Source organism: Molothrus aeneus, chromosome 26 (genome assembly GCF_037042795.1).
Source record: "Molothrus aeneus isolate 106 chromosome 26, BPBGC_Maene_1.0, whole genome shotgun sequence".
In the NCBI taxonomy this organism is placed as follows: Eukaryota; Metazoa; Chordata; class Aves; order Passeriformes; family Icteridae; genus Molothrus; species Molothrus aeneus.
In genome coordinates this window covers 1,057,625-1,074,127 of record NC_089671.1, presented here as the reverse complement: position 1 = coordinate 1,074,127, position 16,503 = coordinate 1,057,625, and the positions used below count along the sequence as shown (strand labels likewise).

Genomic DNA, 16,503 nt, shown 5'->3' with positions numbered 1-16,503 from the left:
CGCCCATGTCAATTCTCTCGTCTCATTGGTTAATTCCCGCTAAGTCCCGCCCCCGACACAGCCACGCCTCCCCATCCATCCCTCCTTATTCCCGCCCCCTTCCTCCGCCTTAGCCAATCGCGTCTCTTCACCCGCCCTCTCCTCCCTTCCCATTGGCTGCTGGCCGGCAGCCCCGCCCAATGGCTGTGTCTGGAGCGCGGCCGTAGGTGAGGGGATGGGGGCGTTTAATGGCGGCTGAGGGGGGTCCAGGGGTGCCAAGGGAGCTCCAGGGGCAGCGGGGCAGGGCCTGGGCCCCGCTCGCGGCATCGCCCCCGGGCCGCGGGGGTCTCACCCGCATGTGGGTGCGTGGGGCCCGTTTCCGTGGTGGTGAGGGGTCGGGGGCTGGGGGTTTGGGGTTTGGGAGGGGTTGGAGGGCTCGGGGTCTGGGCCGGGGGTCTGCGGGGATTGGGAATTTGGGGGGGCCTGGAGGGATCTGGGTCATGAGGGCCTGGGGATATGGGCTGGGCTCGTGGGGGGCGTGGGGGTGGGTTTGCTCGGTGTTCTGGGGAGGGGTCTGGGCAATGGGGGCCACCCAGGAGGGTTTGGGGTTCGGTGTCCTGCGGCTCTTGGTGGGGGTCTGGGACTTGGGGGGCTGGGGACCCGGGCTTGGGTGTCCTGGGAGCTCCTGGGGGCATCCAGGAGCTGGGAGCTTTGGCTTGGACTTGTGGCTGGGGTCCTGCACCCTGGGAGTGGGGAATTTGGGGAGTCTGGGTTTTGGGAGCTTAGAGGAAAGTGTGGGACCTGGGTGATCCTGAGGGGCTCAGGGATTTGGGAGCTTCAGGGCTTGCCTCTGGGTCATAAGGGGGCTGGGGGGCTTGGGGGCTGTGGAGTCTGAGGTTGGGGGGCTGGGGGCTCTGGGGGCTGTGCTGGCCTGGGCTCCTGAGCCTGTTTTCCTGCCTGAGCCCAGCGGTTTCCATGAGAGCCATTTGTTTCCCCAGGCTGTGGAGCCCGATGCACTGCCAACGGCTGTGGTGGAGCCCTGAGAGGAGAGGCCAGGGCTGCCAAGGGAGAGGGTTTAGGGACAGTGCGGGTAATAAATGTAAAGAGATAAAGTAGTCTGGTCTTTTCCTGGATCAGCACTGGGGCTGGGAGGATGCAGAGGAGAAAAGGTGGGAATGTGCTGCCCCGAGCTGGGAGGGGGCTCAGATCTTCCTGTGCCCCCTGAGAGGGCACAAACACTTCTGAAGGAACTCTTGGCAGGGGGAGCCTCCCTTGGGAGCTGCTCAGGGGGTTCTTCAGCATCCCATGTGGGATGTGGGGTGAGCTGGACCTGCAGCCTGCACAGATGGGGCCCCTGTGGGCCCCTGTGATCCTCTGGCAGCCGTGGCTGTGTGCAGTGAAGCAGCTTGGGAGGGGGAGCAGGGCTTTTCCCTCCCTTTAGTCCTTGGCTGGAATTCTGGCCCATAAATGTGACAGCAGCCATAGGGCTGGGTGAAAGCAGTGAGGAGCTCTCCTGGAGCCTCTCCAGGGCTGTGCTATGGGTTATTTGCCATGTGGCAATTTGGAGGTTTTGTCCTGCTGGGGAGCAGTTCCAGCTCTGAGTGCCGGTGTTTGCTGGATCACCTGCTTCCAGGCTGGCTGCTCCATGCCTTCCCCTCTCTCTGTGCTCTGCTGTGCTTCCAGGGCTCCTTCCTGCTGCTCCAGCATGAAGAGCACCCGGAGCTGCTGCTCCGTCCCGAGCTCTGACGTGGCAGAGCTGATCCTGACGGGGCTCCCGGCGCCGGTGTCGCGGCGCCCTGGCAGCGCCTCCCCTGCCAAGCTCATGGCACGGTCTGTGTCCGTGGCTGCTGATGGCAAAGCCAAGAGGAACGCGCCGGTGAGCCCCTGCCCCTCCCCTCCTGATGGCTCCAGGCATGGCCATGAGCCCCTGTCCTGCCCCTCCTGATGGCTCCAGGCATGGCTGCATCCCTCTTGCCCCAAGAGCCCCTGTCCTGCCCCTCCTGATGGCTCCAGGCATGGCCATGTCCCTCTCACCGTGGTTCCCCCAGCACCAGCCTGGCTTTGTTCTGGTCCTGCCCTTGGCAATTGCTGCTCCGTGGCTCCCTGCTGGGTGCAGAAGAGCAAGTTTCAAGTTCCCCTCTTTTCCCTTCCTCGCCCTTCAGCCCCCTGTGCCAATTTCCATCTGCAAACTCCCGATTTCCCGGTGTCTCCTGCTGGGGTGTCAGGCCCAGCCTGCCCCTCATGGAGCACCCCCTGTTCCTGCCACACCAGGGGCTCCTGAGTTCCACAGAGGGAGCGGGCCCCAGGTGCTTGCTGGGCTCTGTCAGGACCCAGCAGCAGGATCCAGCCTGAGCTCTGTGCTGAGTAATCCCTTGGCAGCATTCCCACACCCTTGCTCCCAGGAGCTTGTGCTGAGGAACGTGTTCCTGCTGGCTCAGCAGTGCCCGAGAGAGGTGGCATTGCCCACTGCCTCAAGGGGAGCCTGGCAGCCCTGGGGGACTGGGAACTCCTTGTCCCCCTGGCAGAGAGGGTGGGGAGCCTGTCTGTGCTGCTCCTGAACGTGGCTGCTGGGTTTGTCCCTGCTCTCCACAGGAAGATGCAGGATCCCGGGCCATGAACAACCTGCGCAGGTCCAACAGCACCACCCAGGTGAACCAGCGGGTGAACAGCTCACACAGGTACAGCCCCATGTGTCCCTCTGTCCTCTGGGTGGCACTGGGGGACACCCCACCCCTGTGTCCAACCTCCCTGGTCCTGGTCCTGGTCCTGGGGGGGAACAGGAGCCTTTCCAAAATATCCTGAGCTCTGTCGTGCACTTCAGGAGTTCAAGTCTGGCACTTTGGTTATTTTTTTGAAGAGGAGGTTCCTTGTTTAGGGTTCCCTAGGATCACAGAATGGCCTGACCTTAAAGTCCCATGCAGGATCACCTTCCACAGGACCAGGTTGCTCCAGGCCCCATTCAGTCTGGCCTGGGACACTTCTCTGTCAGAGTATTGCCCAGGTTCTGTGGGCAACCTGTGCCAAGGCCTCTCCACCATCACAGGGAAGAATTTCTATTTGGGGAAACAGAGTGTATGTCTGTAGCTGTGACAAAAACCATTCCATTTGATTCCAACAGCCCTCATGAACCTTTCAGGCCATAACTGGGCTGTGTGAGGAGACAAAAGTTCTCTGTTCCCAGTGCCCTCTGAGTTGGGATTTTCCATTCTCCTGTTGGTGTGTGCCATCCCTATCACCACACACCACCCTGGAACCCAAAGCTCTGTGTAGAAAGGAATCATTGGTGGATTTTGTGGCCATGTAACGATTCTCCAGCCCCTTTCTCCCATGTCATACTGGAGTTTCCAAGTGCTCTACATAACCAGAGTGTGTCCTGTGGCTGAGAGTTGTCCCACAGTTACCTCTGTTCTCTCCTCCCTGCCTTCCCTGGGTGTGGATGAAGCTCGGAGCAGACAGGAGACTTCCTGGCCTTCTTTGAGGGTGACCCAATAGGAAGGAAGAAACTGGCAGCTCTGAGCAAAACCTCCCCAGAAAAGAAAACTACATGGAATATCTTGGTGAGGATGGCAGGCTCTGGGAGTGGGTGGGCCAGGCTGGCTCTGTGCTCCTGGTGGTGTTTGAGGAGGTGGGTTTGGTGTCCTTATGCCTGCTGACTCCATGGCAGGATGACCAGCCCCGAGTGTTCCCAGGCCCCTCTGGCTCCCACAGCCTCGAGCCACCCACGGGCATGAGGAGGAAGGAAGCCACAGTGCTCCTGGCTGCCAACTTCACTGCCAACAACAGGTAGGACAGAGGGTCCTGAGGGGGAGAGTGGGTGCAAGTGCATGGAGAGAACAGCTGGAGAGGGGAAGCTGCTGTTTCTGACACTCCTGGTCTCGCCACACAAGGAGCAACAAGGGCGCAATGGGCAACTGCGTCACCACCATGGTGCACAACAACTACTCCACTGCTGAGAAGGGCCCTGCTCCCAAGAGCTCCAACCAGGCTCCCAGTTCCCTCAAGTGAGTGTGGGGGGTGTCCTGGCTCTGCAGCTGGGCTGGCCCTGGGGCCGTGTGTGGCACAGGACGGGGCTGAGTGGCTTCATCTTCTGTCCCAGCAATGTTGTCAAAGCGGCCTCGAACGAGGACGGGGAAGGCAGCAGCAGCCTCGTGAAGTCTCAGAAGAATTTCTCCAGCAATAACATCATGACCCACAACAACAACAACAGCAGCAGCAGCAGCAGCATTCCCCGGAGGAGGGAGGTGACCGAGGAGGAGGCTGAGAGGTGAGGGAAGGAGCAGGAGGACGGTGCCAGGAGCTGTGGGGAGCTCCAGGGGAGCTCATTCTTCTCCTGTGGCATTTCACACTGGGGAAAGGCCACTCTTAGTGCACCTGCACAGGTGCCAGTGCTGTGCTCTGCTGCACCTGGGGCTGTGCTGACCCTCCCTGGCTGTCCCCACAGGTTCATCCAGCAGGTGAACATGGCTGCTGTCACCATCCAGCGCTGGTACCGGCGCCACTCACAGCGGCACAGGATGGCGGCTGCGGCTCTGGGACGCCTGATGGCTGCCAAGAGGGAGGTTGGTCCTGTCCCCTGCTCTGTAGCCCAGACCACCCAACACTGGCCACTGACTTGGGGTCCCTTTAATCCCCAGACCTGGGCTGTGAGAGTCGAGGGGGCTCTGGCTTTGTATCCAACCAGCCTCCCCATGGTCCAGAGAGCTGGGGAGGGTCCTGTTCCCTCAGAGCTGTGCTGGCTGTGTCCAGGGATTAGCCTGGCTGGATTCCAGCAGGAGCTGAGGGTCAGCACCACACAGCTCCAGCTCCCCCAGCCCTGTGACTGGGAGCATTAGATCCTGGCAGTAGCAGCACAAGTCTCCCTGAATTGGCACTGTCTGGGCCACACTGATGGCCAGAGAAGGGATGCCCCATCTCAGCTCATCTTAATGAATCCCTAAGGAGCTGCCTGTGAGAGTGACGAGGTTTCACAGCTATTTGTGTTTCCTTGTGTTCAATTATTTATCCCAGTAATGAAAAGCTCTGTTGCTCTTGCGTGTGAGTCTATTTTTAAGCCTTGTCTCCTTGGTGGTGGCAGACCCAGATGATGATATAATAATAATAATAGTAATAATAATATTAATAATTGCATTGAGGATCTGAAGAAAATGAGGTGCTCCAAAGTGGAGCTGTGCTGAGGGAGGAGAGGATGGAAAAACCACAAAGCCCAGAGCTCCGGGCACACTGCAGCTGCAAAAGGCCTGCCAAGGGGAGCACAAAACTGCCCCAACATGCCTTCCTTAGGGTTAGGGTTACACCTGGGGTTAGGGATTTGAAAACCACAAAGCCCAGAGCTCCAGGCACACTGCTGAGGAGAGGATGGAAAGCCTGGATGTGGGGTCACCCAGGTGTGGGTGCCCCTCACACTTCTCAGTGGCGGGTGCTGGAGAACTCTCAGTAACATTTTTGACCCTTCTCTCTGGAAGGAAAGGCAGCAGCGGATGGAGGAGGGGAATATCCTGGATTTGCAGGAGAGGAAGGAGGAGGAGCGCCGGAAGATCCGAGAGGAGAAGGCGCGCCTGGCCCGGCACGCTGCCATCCAGGTAGGGCCAGGGCCAGCCCTGTGTGACACCCTTAGCTGGCATCATCCAGCGAGGCAGCCAGAGGCCTCTCTGCATCTCCAGAGCCTTGGCATGGGGCAGGAGCAGAGCCAGCCTTGGGAGTGGAGTGCTCCCTCCGGAGATGGAGGTGCCATGGAGCAGTTTCCTGCTGTGCTCCTGCCAAGCCTTGGCAGCTCATTCTGAGCTTGGGAAGACAGTGCTGCTTTCTGTGTGGTTCTCAGGAAAATGGTGACCACGTTGAGACAGGGACACTCCAGGCTCCATGGAATGGCTGAGGATGTGTGTGCCCTGGGACCCTCCTCAGGAGCAGGGTCCCTCTGGGAGGGCTGAGTACCACTCCATGTCCCTTGGCAGGAAGCAGCACGTCATTGTCACCCTGCTCTTGCAGCTGCTGGTGCAGATGGGGTTGGCACAGGCTGCAGGAGTTGGCAGCAAAGCTGGGGATGTTTTAAACCCCAAATTTTCTTTGCCCTAATTGGAAACGTGTTCCATCAGGGGAGGGGGTTGGGGGAGACACATCAGTGAGCAGCTGGAGGATACAAAAACCCTGCCGCAGCCTTGCAAACACAGGCTTGTGCCTTCCCAAGGCTTCAGGACGTCCATGGCTCCTCTGTCCCCGCAGGAGCTGCAGCAGAAAAGGGCCCAGAAGGCCTCGGAGACGAAGCGCTCGGCAGAGGAGCAGGTACTGGTGAAGGAGAGCAGGAGGGTGCCCAAGAAGAAGCCTGGTGCTAAACCTGCCTCAGCCAGGAATGCCAGCCCAGCCAGCAGCCTCACCAAAGCCAACAACACCGGTGAGTCCCTGTGGAGTGTCCCCAAAGCTTTGGGAATGAGGGGTTTGCTCTGAGGAGCTGCTTCCCAGGGGCTGCCTGGGGCCAGTACCTGAGAACAGCCTGGTTCCTGCAGAGGCCAATTCCCCCTCAGCAGCCTCGGAGCTGGAAGGAGGCAGCCTGGGAGCTCTTGGCTCCGTGCCCTTGCAGGACCCCAGGGCAGAGGACAAACTGCAGGTGGGTCTGGCTGTGCCTCCTGGGGACCCTGGCAGCAGCTGCTGTGCCAGGGCAACATCAGGCCTTTGCTGGCTTCCGGGGAGAGCAGAAAACTCTCTCATCTTCTCCCTTAGGATGTGAGCTCCAGGGAGACGGGTAATGAGGACCTGGAGACAGCAGTGGCTGCTGGCAGCAGGGCTCCATCCAAGGTCACACTCAACGAGCTGCTGGACACGCTCCGGCTGCTGGAGGAGGAGCCAGAGCTGCTGCCCCCTCCCAAGCTCCTCAGGAAGGACAGATATGCCTGGATGGACAGGGTGAGCTGGGGGATGAGGCTGCTGTGCCCATCGTTGGGCAGTGCTGGCTGCCTGATGAGAAACAGCCGGGCACTGCCAGGGAAGGTGGTGGAGGAGCTTGGAGTGGGTGATGGAGGAATTTGGAGGAGGAGATGGAGGAGTGTGGAGGTGGTACAGGGATTGTTTGGTGCATTGAGGGCTTGGATGTTTGCAAGGAACAGCAAGCCATGCAAAGGCTGGTGGTGGGACAGGGTTTAGCCCAGAGGGATCAGGCTGGTTACTGGGCTCCAGTGATGGAGACAAGCCAGCACCTCTTCTCCCAAACCTTCCCCTGGGTGCTCATTCACCACGGTGAATTCCCAGCAGGAGCCCAGCTCCAACTCCCTGACTGCTGATAACTTGGAGAAGTTTGGGAAGCTGAACCACCCTCCAGGGGTCCCTGAGGACGGGGCTCTGCTCTCAGAGGCCAAGCTCCAAAGCATCATCAGTTTCCTGGATGAGATGGAGAAGTCAGAGCAGGAGAGGCCCAGGTCAGCTGCCTCAGCCACGCAGCGGGAGGTGAGTCCATCCATGGTGTGGGAATCCATTCCTGATGGGAATCATCCCCCATCTCCCTGTCCTCATTCCAGGTGGTTCCACCACCTTCTCATCATTATTTTCGCTGCTGTGGCAGAGCTTCCTGTTGGAAGAGGAGCTGGCTCACGTGGAGCAGGTGTCAGCGGTTGCCACGGAGGTGACAAGCTCCATGATGAGGCTGAAGCTGGAAGTGGAGGAGAAGAAGAGAGCCATCAGCCTGCTGCAGACTGCTCTGGTGTGTCAGCCTCACCCGTGGTTCTTGGGGTTCTTCTGTTCTTGATTTTACAGAATCGTGGGATTGTTTGGGTTGGAGGGGACCTTAAAGATCATCTGGCTGGGACCTGGGCTGAGCTCCCTTCTCTGTCCTGGGGTGCTGGGTGTTCCTGCTGACAGGGGTGGGAGATATGAGCACCAGGGCTTTGCTTTAGCCCTGTCCATCATTTTCCTGGCCTGGTGGTGATTTTCATGTGGTGTCTGACCTGTTTGACCCCACAGACCCAGCAGCGGGAGCTGACCGACCGCCACGTCAAACAGACCGAGAAGGAGCTCAGCCAGCAGCTCAGGCTGCAGAGGGAGCAGTATGAGGCAGCGATCCAGAGGCACCTGGCCTTCATTGACCAGGTAACCCTCATCCCAGCTCCTGAAGGCAGAGGCTGAGGTGGCTGCACCTGCCTGATGCTGGCTCCTCGCCCTGCCCAGCTCCTCGATGACAAGAAGGTGCTGAGTGAGAAGTGTGAGGCCGTGGTGGCAGAGCTGAAACAAGTGGACCACAAGTATGGCCAGAAGATCAACCAGATGCAGGAGCAGCACGAGCTGGTGAGGGGACAGGGAAGATGGGGGGACATATGTGTGCTGATTTTGCTCAAGTGGGGCCTCTGCCTGGAGCAGGACAGTCTCTGCCACCTTGGTGGGACCTGGACACTCCAAGGAGCTCTTCCCTATGCACAGAAGGTTCCTGTCACCACAGAGCTTTGTCCTGGCTCCCCACAAGGCTCCTGTCCTCTGCTGCCCAGGGCCAGGAGCATGGCACTGACCAAGGGACAGTGCAAGCTCCCAGGCTCTGCTTGGAGAGACCCTTCCCACACACCTGGCACAGGTTGCTCCATCCCTGGAAGTGTCCAAGGCCAGGTTGGACAGGACTTGGAGCAGCCTAGGATAGTGGAAGGTGTCCCTGCCCATGGCAGGGGTTGGAACTGGATGAGCTTTAAGGTCCCTTCCAACCCAAACCATTCTGTGATTCCACGATCCCGCTGAAGGCAGAGCTGTCCCAGGCTGGCGGTGCCCAGGGTGCAGTGCTGGCACAAACCCAATGCCATGGAGAAATTTTGCTTCTCCTGCAGATGGAGACAGCTCAGCTTGCCCTGTGCCAGGCCTGGCAGGAGGGCAGCACCACTGGGCTCATCCCTCCTCTGCCATCCCAGCCCCTGCTTGTCCTTGACTCTGGAGCTGAGCTCATGCCTGGCCAGACCGTGGGGGTCCCTTGGTCTCTGGAGCAGGCTCCAAGCACACAGGCTCCTCCTGGCCAGTCCTTGGCTTGTCCCTGTCCTTGTCCCTTGTGCTGTCTCCCCTTGTCCCATGGACTCCTGCCCAGCTCTGCCCCACCTGTGGCTCCCACAGACACGGCTCTGTGGATTTGCCTCTCTCCCACCATTCCCCTTCTCTCTCCATCCCCTCCTTTCTTTCTCCCCAGGTCTGGCGCACTTTGGGCCCCTTTTGTGAGGTAAATGTGGTCTTTGCTCTCTTTTGTGCCTTGCCCTCTGCTCTCGTGCCCTGGCCTGCTCTGGCCCTGCTCCAGCCCCTGCCAGAGGGTTTTCCATGGCAGGAGAGGGAAGGCTGGAGAGGAAAGCACCATCACACAGGGACAGATGGGCTGCCCTGCATGCAGGGACCCTCGGCAGCCCCCAGTTCCCCTTCCCTCTCCGTTGGTGCTCTCATGTCTTGGCAGTCAGCACTTTCCCAAGGGGATGGAGGAGAAGGCACTGGGAGAGTGTGTGGCCACTTCTCTGAGCTGGAGGAACACACCTGGCCAGGGCTGTGCAGCTCCACAGCTTCCTTCCCAACAGCCTGGCTCCCAGGGCTTTTCTCTCCCAGCTTCTCTGAGGTTTTCCCATTTGCTTCCAAACAGGAGATTAAGAAACTGAAGGAACTCATGAGCGCAACTGAGAAAGTCCGGCGGGAGAAGTGGATTGAGGAGAAAACCAAAAAGATCAAAGAAATCACCGTGAAAGGTACGGGCAGGTTCTCTCAGCAGCAGCTGGAGCCAGGGCAGTGCAGGGGTGGTGCAGGAGAGATTGGGAAGAGCTGCTTGGTGTGGGCAGTGTTTGCTCCCTGGTTTTGGTGGAGCAGATGCCCCCTCTGTGCTCATCCCCCATTCCTGGCAGCCCCTTTGAGCTGGCTGAGGGTACTGGGCGGGATCCAGGCTGAGCCGTGCCCATTCTTCCCCCTGTCCCAGGGCTGGAGCCGGAGATCCAGAAGCTGCTGGCCAAGCACCGTGAGGACATCCGGCAGCTGAAGCTGCTGCATGAGGCCGAGCTGCTGCAGTCGGACGAGCGGGCGGCGCTGCGCTACGGGCGGCAGGCGCAGGAGCTGCGGGGGCTGCTGGAGAGGGAGAAGGAGGAGCAGAGCCAGCGGGAGCGGGAGCGGGCCCGCCAGAGGTGAGACACCCCGGGCTCAGCACTGCCTTGGGGCTCTCACATCTGGGGTGCTGTCCAGCACCAGGCTGCTATGGGACCCCAGTGTTTGCAGCTCCACGGGGAGCAGCCCTTTTCTTTCCACCGGCCTCGGGTGGGCGGTGCTGCTGAGCCGGGAGCATCCTCTGGCATCACGGAGAGGCCGAGTGCTCGAAGGAACATCCCTGCAGTGTGGGTGTGTCCCACAGGTGTGAGCAGCAGCTGGAGCAGGAGGAGCAGGCACTGGAGCTGCAGCGGCGCCGCCTCTATGCCGAGGTGGCCGAGGAGAAGGAGCGGCTGAGCCAGCAAGCAGCCAGGTGGGCAGGCTGGGGGCAGCCCTGAGCTGCGGGGCCAGGCTCCCTGGGCCAGATTTCTGTGGGCAGACGGGCTGGTGTGGATGCTGGGAGCTGTGTCTGTGCAGGCAGCGAGCAGAGGCAGAGGAGCTGCGGCGGCAGCTGGAGGCCAACAGCTCAGCCCTCACCCGGGCACTGCGGGACGAGTACGCCAAGGAGAAGGAGGAGCAGGAGAGGCGGCACCAGGTCTGGTTCCCCTCACCTCCAGCCCTTTGGGTGCTGGCACCACCAAGCCTTGGACCCCATAGGGGCAGCCCCAGTAGCTGCTCCCAGCCAGCACAGGAGGGTCCCAGGGCTGAGCTGTTTTCTCTTCTCCTCACAGGCAGAACTGAAGGTGCTGAAGGACCAGCTGGAGCTGGAGAAGCAGGCCTGGGAGGCCAACTACGTGAAGAAGGAGGTAGTGGCAAGAACTGTCCTCCAGAGGTGCCACCCATGGGCTCTAAGAGGAATTTGAGGCCACGTTTGCTGTCTCCATTGCAGGAAGCCTGGCTGCTGTCCCGGGAGCGGGAGCTGCGGGAGGAGATGAGGAAGGAGAGGGACAAAGAGATCGAGCTGGTGATCCAGCGCCTGGAGGCTGACACGTCCTTGGCCAAGGAGGAGTGCGAGAGGGCAGCGGAGAGCAGGTGAGGGGGAAAGGGAGGAGGGAGGTCCCAGGTCCTCCAGAGGCTGGTCCCTTTTCCCTGTCCCCTGGACATCTCTCCAGTGAGCTCTGGAGCAGTGTTAGTGCAGGAAGGAGCAGCTCACAGGAACAAAGTTTACCCCTCACCCAAGGAAACAGCCCCAGATCTCTTGTGGGGCAGCTCTGCCCTTGCTGCTGTGTCCTGATCCCTCCTGCAGCAGGAGTGGGGCTGGGATGAGCCAGGCAGCAGCAGGATGAGCCAGGCTGCCTGTCCTTCCTGCCCACAGGATCAAGAGGATCCGGGACAAGTACGAGGTGGAGCTGCAGGAGCTGGAGCACTCGGAGAGGAAGCTGCAGGAGCGCTGCAACGAGCTCAAGGGGCGGCTGGCCGAGCTGGAGGGGGAGAGCACCCGGCTGCAGGGGCTGCTGAAGCACAAGGAGCAGGAGCTGGAGGAGATGCGCAAGGTGAGCCAGGAGCACAGCCAGGGCCCTGCCTGGAGGTGTGGGAGCAGCTGTCCCAGGGCACGGAGGCCTGACTGAGGGGATGTGTCAGGAATTTGCGGACAGGCTGGTGGGGATGGAGGAGGAGAACGCGCGGCTGAAGGCAGAGATGGCGGAGCTGAGGGCCCGGCAGCACCTGGAGCTGGACAGGCTGGTGAGGGAGAAGGACCAGGAGCTGGAGGAGGTGCACAGGAGGTGAGGAGCTCAGGTGGGGTGCAAGAGCTCAGTGCTGCATCCTTGGGAACATTTCCCAAGTTTCCGGCCCTGTCCAGGCAAACCAGGCAGAAGTCAGTTGTCCGAACTGACTGCTGCTCAGCCCCCCTGAATCCTGTCCCTTGTCACTGCTGGCCTGCTCTGTGCCATCGTGTCCCCAGGGCTGCTCCTGTGCCTGCATGCAGGACATGAGTGCCAGGAGAGGCCAGTGGAGCACAGCTCTGTGTGCGTTCCTCCCTGTCAGGAGCCCTGGCCAGGATCACTGTCGCCTCCTGGGGGCTCTCCGTGGCTCACACATGATACCTGTGACTGCAGCCATGTGGTCTTCTCCAGAGGGGCAGAGCCCAGGGTCAGGGCACAGCCACAGGGGGGGAGGGCAGCTGGGACATCCTCAAAATGCTGTGATAATTAAATCTTGGGAAGCTAATGTGCCTTTCTTCCTGTAGACAAATCAGTCCACACTACACAGCACCCACCAATGGAATAAAGGTGCTGCCAGTGTGTGATGGCACCTGGAGCCCAGCTGTGGCTGGGGGAGAGGGGCTGAGCTCCCAGGGCTGCAATCCCCCTTGGGGCAGGGCCAGCCCCGTGTTTGGCACGGGGGTGCTCAGCCCCCCATGTCCATGTCAGGGTGAAGGCAGCGGTGCTGAGGAAGGAGGAGAGCATGAGCAGCCTGCGGAAGCAGTACGAGGTGAGCGAGGGCTCCCTGGCCCTGGCCTGGCTGTAGCTGGGCGGGCACGGCGAGCTCCCTGTGCCCCGTGCTGTGCCCTGTGCTGTCCCCTGTGGCAGGCGGCCGTGCAGAGAGCCAGCCTGCTGGAATCGCTGCTGCAGCGGCAGCGGGAGCTGGCAGCCGAGTGACAGCGACATCCTGCGGGCGGCCAGCGGGGCTGGGCCGGGCTCGGGCCCTCCCCTCCTTCCTCCCCTCCTTCCTCCCCTCTTCTCCACAGCCTGGTCCCAATGCCCTGGCCATGCTGGGACACTTGGTGGCCTTTAGATGCTTGGGAGTTTTGTTCTGATAATAAATCTCTGCTGGTTTCTACGGCTGTTTCTATACTTGTGCATGTCAGTGCCAGGGCATGAGAGGCTCTTCCACGAGGTCTGTGTCCACTCCCACCTTCCCAACCCCATTCCTGCATCCCTCCCTTTGCTCTGAGGGTGCCCAGCACCCCAATCTATGCCTTGGGGTCCTGTTCTATACTGAAATATCCAGTAGGATGCAGGGAGGCAGAGCCAGGGCAGGATGTGATCCCACAGCCTCTGCCACATGCAGATCCTCAACACCCCCTGACAGGGACGGGAAATGCCTGGGCTGGGCCGGTGGCATCTGTTTCCTCTCGGCCGGGGTGTGCAGCCGCTCTGGTCCCTCCCCTGGCCCGGCAGATGTTTTCTCAGCAGTCCCTGGTGTTTCCCATCCGACCTGCTGCCCATGGCTGCTCCGTGCGCCGGGGCAGGGACGCAGGGGGAGCCTGGGTCCTGCCCAGCGGAGCCGTGGCCGTGCCGGTCTCTGTTCCCCTCTCCCCGCTGTGCCAGGCTGGACAGCTCATCCCAGTGTGCCGGGAAAGGCCGGGCACGGCGCTTCTTCCGCTCTTGTTTCTTTTCCAAGGAGTTTCCTGAGCGCCGCTTCCGACCCCCCGGCCCTGCCCAGCCCGAGCCAGCGGCTCCGGGAATCGGCGGTGGGAGAAGGGGGCTCAGCCCACTCACAGCCCGGCCAGGGGCTCCTGTGCCTGTGCCCAGCCCTGTGGCTCTGGTGCGGCACTCCGAGCCCCGTGCGGCATCGCTGCTGTGGGGTGAACACCCACCCATGGTCCCCGGGGTGTGCCCGGCCCCGCTCCCGCCGCTCCCGGGGCTCCCGGCACCTTCCCGGCTCCTCCCCGGCATCGCCCGGGCTAATTTCTAGGCCAGTGCCCGGTTCAGGCATGAATAAATCAGCGCCGTTGCATAACGGGGATGCGGATTTTCACCGGCTGGCTGCCCGTGCCTCCCGCCCGCACCCCGGGGCTCCCGCGGGACCGGCGGCCGCGTGGCACCAGCGTGTCCCTGTCCCCGTCCCTGTCCCTGTCCCTGCCGAGCCGCTCAGCCACGCTGCGGGCTCTGCCAAAGCCCCCCGGCGAAGGAGGAGCCCCCTGTGCCCCGGGATCAGGCGGGGAGCGGATCCTGGTGGCCGGGAGGGAGCTCAGGAGCAGCGCCGAGGGCTTTTGGCAGCCGAGCGCGGCAATCGCGGCTCAATCTGGTGTCTGCCCGGGAGGGGATTAGCTGCGGCCCCAGACAAATCAGCCGGGAAGCCGGAGCGAGTGGCAGGATCCGAGCAGGGTAATCTCCCCTCGGGAAGGATCTGTAATCTCCCCTGCTAATTGGGGCGGCGGCAGCGGCGCTGCCCTGGCCGGGCGGGGATGTCAGCGGAGCGGTGCCACCCTGTGCTCTGCCGGGGCTGGACCAGCGCTGCCTCAGCCCCGACTCTCAGGGCTGCACTTGAGGGGCTCCCTGAGGCTGTGGGCCTCAGTTCTCCTGTGGGTTTTTCCCTTTTACAACCACGTTGGAAATCTGGTGGGAAGCAGGACAAATGGCAGGGGGCACAGGGCAGGTGGTGGGTTTGGGTGGCCATGAGAGCTCAATCCTCCTCCTGACTGTGTCAAATGGGGCTACGGGGGTGGCAAGGAGGGGATGGGGCATGGGGCTGCTGTGCTTGGTGCCCCAGCTGAGCTGGGGATTCCTGGTCTTCCCAAGAAGAGCAGTGTGGCACAGCAGGCACACACTCCTTTCTCACCCATCCCTATCCCAGTCCACCTCTGTCCTTGTCTTCTTTCCCATCTCATCCTCAATTCCATCCCCTGAATCCTCATTTTCCTCCCCATCCCACCCTCTCCCAGACACAGGAGGGAAGGGACACCGGGCACCAGGGCTGCCACCCCCAACACAGCATCGGGTGAATTTATCCCCTCCCACTCACCAAAGCCCCCCTGCCTGTTCCCAGTGCCAGGGAGGCCTCAGCTCATCATTGTCCTACCCACTCTGGGACCAGCTGAGTGTGCTGGGGTGGCTGTGCCCGCTGGGCGCCCAATGTGGGTGGGTGGGTGCCCGGTGTGGGCTCAGCACAGCTGCCCACTCCCATCCCACCTGGCTGTGACTCAGCCAGTGCCAGCTCAGCCACACAGGGAATGGGGCTGGCCCTGAAAACCACCCCAGGGGCAAGTGGCCACCCACTCCCACGGGACCATGGCTGGTCCAGAGGGCACCAATGGCACCAAAGCTCCGAGAGACTCCAGATGCCTCTGCACCAGGTGAGTGTGACTGTACCAGGTCAGTGCCACCTTTGTTCAGCTGCTCTGAGGCCCAGGAAGGCTCACGGAGGAGCTCAGGGTGTCCCACATGTGGGGTCAAGGCCATCTGCACATCCAGAAAGGACCAGGGAGCCAGTGGGGGGGGAAAATGAGAGTAATGGGGTGCCCATGAGCTGCACCCCACTGGGGGTCTCCAAAATGGGTGATGGGGCATCAGCCTGCTAACCCTGGCAGAGGGACTGGAGGGTCCTGTGGGACAGAGCTGCTCCGGAGCAGAGAAATGTGGAGGCAGGGGAGAAGGGAGAAACTGGCTCCAACGTGTTTATTCTCCCAGCAGCCGGTAATTTTTCCAGGCCTGTATCTATTTGTGGCAACGTGACATGTGCAGCGTGGTGCTGTTCTGTGCAGGCTTGAAGGCTTGTAAAAAATTAATCGTGTACGCAAAATTTGGCTTTAAATATTCAAACTGGCGGTGGGGATGTGTGAGCCCCGTGCTCAGAGCTGAGCCCAGCAAGGGCTGGGACAAGGGGGTTTCCAGGAATGGGATGGGACAGGATGGGACAGGATGGGACAGGACTGTCCTGCCATGACCCTGAAGGAAAGTCCAGCCTGGTTCCAAGGTGTTCTCGGTGACCAGTGGCACCCAGAGCTTTGCCAGGGTCTGGCTGGGAGCTGCCAGGGGTGTGGGTGAAGCCGTGGGATGTTCCCTGCCAAGGAATGGGGAATGTTGGGTTTTGGAGCAGCCCGTGTTTGGAGGGCACAGTCCCATGTGCCGGGGCTGTGGCGTCGAGCAGACGAGGCTGAGCCATGGCCCCACACGGGGCAGCCCCCCCAGCCCAAGGGGGACCCCACACCATGGGCCTGCCTGGGGCTGCTGGGGGCTCTGCTCCCCTCGGGATGGGACTGGGGGCCGCAGGGTGAGGCTGTGCTGGGCTGCAGGGGCGGGGATGGGGTGTAGGGTGTGTGTGTGAGGGGCTGGCGGGGGCTTGAGGGGGTGGCTGGGGGCAGAGCTGCCCATCCCGTCCCTGTTTCCCATCCCTGGGTGCAGGGAGCCGGCGGTGCCCGGGATGGGTGAGTGCCAGGGCAGTTCCAGGGCAGATCACAGGGGGATCCTGTGATCCTGTCCCCGCTCTGGGGGTACCAGCCCCCGCGTGGTCCCAGCCCTGCTCGGGGGGTCCCGGTCCCGCTCCATGGCGGCCGCTGCCCCTCGAGGGTCCCGTCCCCGTCCGGGGGTCCCCCATCCATCCAGGCGGGACCGCGCGGGGGCGGCGGCGGCTCATCCCGGGGGGGGGAGGACGCGGATCCCGGTGCGGTCCCGGGGCTGCGGCTCCGCCACCTGCCGCCCCCGCCCGCCCGGTCCCGCTGCTCGGCGGCGGCGCGGCCCCTCCCCGGGGCACGGGGCGCGGGGCCGCGGGGCCGCCATGGAGGAGGAGCCGCCG

The 16,503-nt window shown here is 61.8% G+C and overlaps 1 protein-coding gene across 3 annotated transcripts; it reads left to right on the top strand.

Annotated features, from left to right (window-relative positions):
- The first annotated feature begins 252 nt into the window (after positions 1–252).
- Positions 253–12,825, top strand: CEP131 (centrosomal protein 131). 3 transcript variants are annotated; one of them, XM_066565816.1, is made up of 27 exons: positions 253–341; positions 1,663–1,855; positions 2,572–2,657; positions 3,422–3,536; positions 3,644–3,762; positions 3,867–3,980; positions 4,076–4,243; positions 4,421–4,538; positions 5,442–5,558; positions 6,199–6,367; positions 6,480–6,580; positions 6,694–6,876; positions 7,222–7,413; positions 7,529–7,666; positions 7,927–8,052; positions 8,131–8,247; positions 9,122–9,151; positions 9,557–9,659; positions 9,884–10,085; positions 10,310–10,417; positions 10,522–10,639; positions 10,776–10,850; positions 10,934–11,076; positions 11,360–11,537; positions 11,626–11,768; positions 12,417–12,477; positions 12,576–12,825. In XM_066565816.1, the coding sequence occupies exons 2-27, from the start codon at positions 1,685–1,687 to the stop codon at positions 12,642–12,644; spliced, it is 3,264 nt and encodes a 1,087-aa protein (XP_066421913.1). In that variant the 5' UTR covers positions 253–341; positions 1,663–1,684; the 3' UTR covers positions 12,645–12,825. The 3 variants fall into 3 exon arrangements, with proteins under 3 accessions (XP_066421913.1, XP_066421915.1, XP_066421914.1); XM_066565818.1 differs by lacking the exon at positions 9,122–9,151; XM_066565817.1 differs by lacking the exon at positions 9,122–9,151 and having other exon boundaries at positions 7,219–7,413.
- The last annotated feature ends 3,678 nt before the right edge of the window (positions 12,826–16,503 follow it).